Genomic DNA, 7,500 nt, shown 5'->3' on the forward strand with positions numbered 1-7,500 from the left:
TCGTAATCTGTTTTGAATCGGAAGGCTTTTGTCAACAGCGTGAGATCACTGTCCAGATGATACGTGTGCGTGTATGTGCAGGAAAGTTGTTTACTTGTAGCCGATGCGAAAGCAGGTGGAGAGCACTCGTAATGATGGATAATGTTACATATTCTGTGCTATGCATTTAGAGACTCGGACTTCGTCTGTCCAGGGTAAGTATGTTGGGGAGCGTACCTATATGTTCCCCAGGTTCTACGTTCCCTGGGTCCTATGTTCCCCACTTTGTATGGGACCTGGGAACATAGGACCCTTTTGGGTGAAACCGGGGAACGTAGGACCCAGGGGGAACATAGGGATGACCTCAGTATGTTGCTAATGCTAATGCTGCCCTGGCATGTTGCTCATGTAAGCCATAAGTGTCATCATCGCATCCTTCCCCCTCTGGAGAATGTTGGTGTCCTGCCATGCTGCCATTTCACTGATGTCATGTTATCATGCCTTTCAGCCCCAATGGTGTCTTGTCTATATGTACTGTATACTTTTTTTTTGCTAACTAGCGCTAGCACGAGTGGTAATAGACCTCTGTAGTTTGTCTTCAAAAAGACCCCAAAGCTGCCATATTTGCCCTTATAAGGAAACCCATATCTCGTCATATGGACAAAGATGGTTCCTGGATCTCTTTATATGGGCAAAGATCACTGCTTTGGCTCATTTTTGTAAGCCTTCAGAGGTCTGTTACCACTAATGCTAAATCCTGATGTTAGCAGTAGCCGTAGCGTTATGCTTCGTTAGCATCATTGCTAATTGCTTGGCTCTCTTGAGCAGGCCATGGTGGAGACGGTGAACAACCTACTGCAGCCCCAGGCCCAGTCGGTGTGGAAGGAGCTGTCCACCGGGGAACAGCTGAGGGCGGCCACCATGCTGCTGGACACTGTGGAGCAGGGTGCCTTCGTTCTGGCCGACAACCTGCTCAAGACCGACATCGTCCAGGAGAACACGGAGAACATTCGTGAGTACACGTGACTACGCAATTTTTTTTGTCTTTCACAATGATCTTTTATGATTGACCGTGTCAGATTAGGCGATCAGAGAACCAAAAAAATCTTGCCGCGTCTTGGTTGCAAGAGTGGCCACATTACAAGATCATCTGTCGTAGCCTTCTCGTCGTGTGTCATGTCAGTGTCAGTGTCACTGTCACTGTCAACGAGGGAGTCATAGGAGATTCCCCAACAATTCTGACATGCTAGACTTTTGGTCGTAATGTCGTAGAATGTCGCAGACAATACATCGCGGGTCGTTGAACATGTCACATTACAAGATGCTTTCTCCTTCGAACATCGTTCCCGACTTTGAATATTCGGACACGACAATGGAAATGTGTCGGCCACGACACAATCGTGGCAAAATCAGCCTGAAATTGTGTAGTCTGCACATGCCATTAAATGAGTCCCTCTGTCCTCAGGTTCTGGATGTCTAGAATGTAGTTCAATTAGAACATAGAATTTAGAACATAGAATAGCCAAGAGATCCATTTCATCATCAATGATGCATCAATAAAGTGTGTTCAAGAGGTGGCATAGTGAATCTATTTAATGAAGTGATACGTTTCAAAGCAAATAAATAAGTCAATGAACTAAAGCAATATAAAAGTGTGACTAGTTTAGGAAGTAGTTTTAGAAGTAAAATAAACTCTCTCTTGGGGACTGCTCCAATGGCAATCCTCCAGATATCTAATTAGTCTTTTCGATTTCATTTATTTATTAATTTTATTTTGTTTTAGAGAGCGACCTCTCTCTGAAGCACGGCATGGGTGGCAAGCCTTTGGCCGTGCTGATGGCCTGTGAATATTTCATTTGTTTAATTACATCTCATTAGATCACATTTCCTTATTTTATTTTATTTTTCCTACTGCTGGCAGGAGGAGTGATCATTATCCGATACTTTAAACAAACCCCGCTGCTTGTTCAGAGAAATGGATTTGGGGAAAATCCTTCTCCTGTGGTTTCTGGTTCTGTTGTTTCTCTCCCTGCGTCTGTCTTTTCTACGGGCGTCACGCGGAATCATCTGGGAGATATTTGGATCGCTCTCTCATGGCATTCAATTAGATCCCAGAAAAACACAGGCTAATAATCATAATGACAGCCAGCGTCCCCGAAGGCTGGCAATTCTCTCCCTTTCCAATACGCGCACCAGCAGGAAATTTACTGCGATTTTCCCACTGCCAATAGTGCACAGAACAAGCACAAGTTAATGCTTTAACGTTCGAGCGAATGCTGAACCGCCACAGCCTCTTGCAGAGAGTTAATTACTCCACTCCAATGGACCATCTCTTCCTTCCCCCCCCCCTGTATACCGGCCGCAGTTTTTATTGGATTTGAGCTCCATCGGATACCTTCCTTGTATTGACCAGAGGACCGTAGATTAGGTTTTTTAAAGGTCCCGGCCGTTGGTCGACTGGCCTCGCGCCAGACTTTTCCATCGGCTACACCAGCCTCGGGCGGTTGTTTTTGCCAATGTGCCAAGGGCTATTTCCCTTTATGCGTATCCCCCTCTTTATTAGCGATAAGCACTGTGCGCCACCTCACCCATTATAATGGCTCTGAAATTGCCGAGTTGTTAAAAAGGGCCGCCGGTCGCGTCGGGTGCGGGCCCGAGTGAGGCACTTGGATGCACTCGAGACAAAAAAGCATGCCTAATCTTTTGCTTGTGCACAAGGCTCCAGACTCATTAAGACGGCGCTCTCCTGAGCAAGTAGCTTTGGCCTGTTTTGGTGCAAGTGCTTTTAATTTGCGCGTGCTGCAACGCACCTTGTTTTATGCCTCGGGAGCGAACTGGCGACATTTTTAGGGCAGAAGAAGAGAGAGCAGAGTGCGTGAGAGAGAGAAAGAGAGAGAGAAAAAAATAAAGAAAAACACAGCACTTTTGTTTCAGTAACAGACCGTGCATATGTCCGTAAATAACCTCCGCAGTTTACCCCGACTTTACAGACTGCAGGGAGAGTCTCCATTGGAGCACATTATAGCCACAGGAGAGAGGTCATGAGCCAGAGAGGACCATTTGGGTACCCGAGCACAAAAACAGAGTCAGCGAGAGAGAAAGAGAGAGGGAGAGAGAGAGAGAGAGAAAGAGAGAGAAAGAGAGAGAGAAAGAGAGAGAGAAAGAGAGAGAGAAAGAGAGAGAGAGAGAGGCAGGCAGAAGCATTGATCTGCACTTAACCCTTTCATGCGCAACGTCCACATGCGTGGACAGTAACTTTAACTCTGTTTTCTACTTATTTATCATGTTGATATACACCAATCCACTTCAGGGCAGTTTTAGTAGGTCCTTGGCAATATATTAACAATATGTATCATCTTATATTTGGAATATTGACTGCTTGATGACATCATCAATTCAACATGAGTGACAGTAATGGCCATATGCTGAATGCTCCAGGCATATCTGTAAAAAGCTAGTACTCAAGAAGGCAAAATCATGTAAAAAAAATATTATGCTGTACAGGAGAGTGTGTTGAACAACTCTATGTTTTCAGAAATTAAATCGGATGTAAAATAGAGTTTGTAGACCCTAAAAAGCAACTGTCCACGTATGTGGACGTTGCGCAACAGAGGAGTTAAATGGCCAAAAATTAGATTTTGTAACTAGGACTTTTTTTTTTTTTTTTTTTTCAATTATGATTTTAATTGCTTTAAATTACAAAGAAACAAACATTTGGTAAGCATATTTATAAATAATGACCTAATTACATGTGGTAATGCCAAGGTGGTATGGTAATATGGGGGTAGTAGAGGGGTGGGTGGGTAGTAGAGGAGTGGGTATGAGAGTTCTAGAGGGGTGGGTGGGTTAGTAGTAGAGGGGTGGGTAGTAGGGATGTAGTAGAGGGGTGGTTGGGTAGTGGTGGTAGTAGAGGTGGGTAATATGGGGGTAGTAGAGGGGTGGGTGAGGGTCGGTGAGCAATAATGGGGGTAGTAGAGGGGTTGGGTGGGTAGTATGGAGGTAGTAGAGAGGTGGGTGGGTAGTATGAGGGTAGTAGAGGGCTGGGTGGGTAGTATGGAGGAAGTAGAGGGCCATAGTTTCCACATTTTCTGTCATTACATTTCATTCTTTTTCACCCCTTTGTTGCGCACTGTCCACATACGTGGACAATAACATAACTTCTATATAAAAGCATATTTTTAAAAAATTCCAACTGATTTTCAATATTGGGCTCATATAGAGTAATAAAATCAATACTAAAAAAATCTAGACACTTTTTTTCATAATGCGTGCATGAAAGGGTTAAAGAGTAGGATTTTCAGGGGACTACAGCTACCATGGAAACACAAAAATGTAGGTCTGTTGAGCTGGAGCTGTAGAAGCCCAGCGTTTGGGAATTTATATATTAAAAAGCGGAATTTATGGCATCTGGCAGCACATTTATTCCAACATTAAGAGATTCTGGCCCAGTTGGAGGAACGAGGGAGGAGAGAACGAGAGAGAGAGTTGGGAAAAAAGAAGGGAGAGAAAGAGGGAATACGACCGAGAAAGACAGAATAAGGAGGGCCCTTGTGACAAACTCCTTTATGGATGTGTTTTAATATCCTTCATGGTGGCGCTGCTTAATCATGCCTCTTTGACACATTTACCACGCCTGGAGCTCTCGTCGGCCATGCTTAGTTAGCGGGGAGATAGGGCTTGTTTTGCCTCCGCTCCCAGGCGGCACTTTCGCCCGCTCGACAGCATGCTTGTGTCCCAAAATAATGGTGCCCCTCGTGCCATGTAAATCAGGGAAGCGACGGGCGAAAGGGCCTTGGGTTTTTTTGTGCGGAGGACGGAGATGGGGGGGGAGAAACGTCGGACGGAGCGGAGTGTAGCCTATTCGTTTTTTTTATTTTCAATGTCGAATGTTGGCGGAGGTTTATTGGACATGCTCGTTGGGCTTGGTTTGTTTATGCCCCGTGGCTTCAGGTTATCAGCACAAAGAGCGAGTGCTCTTACTTTGGAAATCGGAGGCTTTGGCAGTCGCACAGGCGTGTGTGTGTCTGTGTTTGTGTGTGTTTGTGTGTGTGTGTGTTTGTGTGTTTGTGTGTGTCAAAGAGAGAGAGAGTTAGTGAGTGAGTGAGTGAGAGAGAGAGGGGAGGCAAGCAAGAGAGATTGCATGTGTGTGTCGTGTGTGTGTGTGAGCGAGAGATTGTGAAGGAAAGACTGTGTATCTTCTTTTTTGGGTGTGTGTGTGTGTGTGTGTGCGTGCGTGTGTGTCTCACAGTTCTGTGCCGTGCACAGTTAATCTCATGAACAGATTTCTGGCGATTAGCGTGTTATTTAAACCCGTCTTTGAATGCACCCGCGGGTGCTGCCACATGCACCGGCGTCTCTGCCACGCCCGCAGCCCATCTTCAGCTCACACACACACACACACACACACACACACACACACACACAGTCTTAAGCTCTCCGGCGGCGTAGAGCGGTGGGAAGAGATGAGCGGACCAGCGGAGGGGCTAAATTCCTCTGACGCAGAGGCGCCAAGCGCCAGCTGAGCCCTGATTGGTCGTTATCTTCCTCGCCTTCTCCCCCCGTGGGCTACCCCCCTCACTCACACACACACACACACACACACACACACACACACACACACACAAAAGTGAATAACGACACTGAAGGCAAAAATACGTAGCCCGTCATTAATGCCAGCTGGGCCATGTGCCCTGTTGAATATAAATCGATGTGGAACTTTTCAAGCTCAACAGGAAGGACTTAATTCTGGGGTGTACCACTGCGCGGGGGGAACAGGGGGGTGGAGGGTAATAGGGGGGGGGGGGGATCTAAAATATTCCTGAGGCTATTATCTGGACTGGAGAAAAGTGAGAGTTTCGATCTGGTGTAGTCCGAGGTATGTGTGGGCAGAGTGAACCAAAACAGTGGACAGTTTTAGGCTTCGCCCCAGCCCCCCCCCCCCCCCCCCCCCAGCCTCGAGATTCTGTCCAGACGCTCAATACCCAGGCAAATGATGTCCTTATAGTATGGCAAAGCAGAGAAAACAATCCTCATTAATGCCTCAAGATGACTTTTACACGAGAACAAGGGAACATACTTCTAAACACTTATGAGTCTGAAACTACCATAAACAAATAACAATATGCCTACGTTCCTCTGTGTATAGCTTGCATCGGTTCTGCGGATTTGTTGTTGTTGTTGTTGTTGTTGTTGTTTGCTTCTTATTTGTTTTTGGTTCTGCATATTTGTTTACTTCTCCGCAGAGCTGGAGGTGGTGCGGATGAGCACGGACGGCAACCTGCCGGACCTCAAGTTTCCGCAGAGCGGCGGTCAGGGCAACTCCATCCACCTGTCCGCCAACACCCTGAAGCAGCACGGACGCAACGGTGAGGACACAAGGCTCCTGTGTGTGTGTGTGTGTGTGTGTGTGTGTGTGTGTGTGTGTGTGTGTGTGTGTGTGTGTGTGTGTGTGTGTGTGAGCACCCTGAAGCAGCACGGACGCAACGGTGAGGACACAAGGCTCCTCTCTGTGTGTGTGTGTGTGTGTGTGTGTGTGTGTGTGTGTGGTGTGTGGTGTGTGGTGTGTGGTGTGTGTGTGTGTGTGTGTGTGTGTGTGAGCACCCTGAAGCAGCACGGACGCAACGGTGAGGACTCAAGGCTCCTGTGTGTGTGTGTGTGTGTGTGTGTGTGTGTGTGTGTGTGTGTGTGTGTGTGTGTGTGTGTGTGTGTGTGTGTGTGTGTGTGTGTGTGTGTGTGTGTTGTGTGTGTGTGTGTGTGTGTGTGTGTGTGTTTGTGTGGTGTGTGTGCGAGTGCGCCCCTTTGTAATGTTGTTTTGTAGGTGTGCTCCAACTCCATGCATTTGTTGTGACGCAATGACCTATAAGCAATTGTGCAAGGTGACATCTCATTGGAGAGCAACACAGGCACATGAATACATGCAGAGAGGGAAAGCAAACATAATTGCAGACTTTGCACCTCTCGACCCCTGTGGTTAGCATTAGCAACTATTCAAACGTGCATTACGCTCCACGTGCTAACACATAATGCCAGTGCTGTAGTGAAAGCAATGTGTTTGTGTACATTAGTGTTAGACATTTGTATGCATTTTGCCCTGCTTTGGAAATCTATTATAGATGTGTTAATGTGTGTAAGTATACGTGTGCAAACTGCATGTGTAGTTGTGTGTGTGTGTGTGTGCTGTATACTTGTGTGTGTGTACTGTAAACTTGTGTGTGTGTGTGTGTGTGTGTTTGCATGTGTGAAGGGCACATTCTCTTACATAATAGTCAGATTGTGAACAAATGAATAGGTACAAGTGTTGACTTCCCTCTTGCATTAAATGAGATGTGACCTTTCCACAGACTCACGCTAAATTGATTCAGTCACATCGCTGTTTTCGAGGCCATTAGTTTTCCTTGTTTTGTTTTCCGTTTCCTCTATAGTCACAGGAAGAAAGCTCCCAACCTCACTTTTGACAAAATCTCCTTTTGCCATTTAAAAGTAAAGACATTACTGCTAGTTTCTCTCGACATGTCCTTCACA

The 7,500-nt window shown here is 46.3% G+C and overlaps 1 protein-coding gene across 1 annotated transcript in view; it reads left to right on the forward strand.

The window, feature by feature from the left end:
* LOC134059608 (adhesion G protein-coupled receptor L3-like) overlaps positions 1–7,500 on the forward strand; it is a 138,207-nt gene that overhangs the window by 69,968 nt on the left and 60,739 nt on the right. Inside the window, exons 7-8 of the mRNA XM_062516052.1 lie at positions 808–991; positions 6,222–6,344. Coding sequence (XP_062372036.1) covers positions 808–991; positions 6,222–6,344 — 307 coding nt within the window. The remainder of the gene's footprint in view (positions 1–807; positions 992–6,221; positions 6,345–7,500) is intronic.

The sequence above is a fragment of the Sardina pilchardus genome, chromosome 16 (genome assembly GCF_963854185.1).
Source record: "Sardina pilchardus chromosome 16, fSarPil1.1, whole genome shotgun sequence".
NCBI classification, from domain to species: domain Eukaryota; kingdom Metazoa; phylum Chordata; class Actinopteri; order Clupeiformes; family Clupeidae; genus Sardina; species Sardina pilchardus.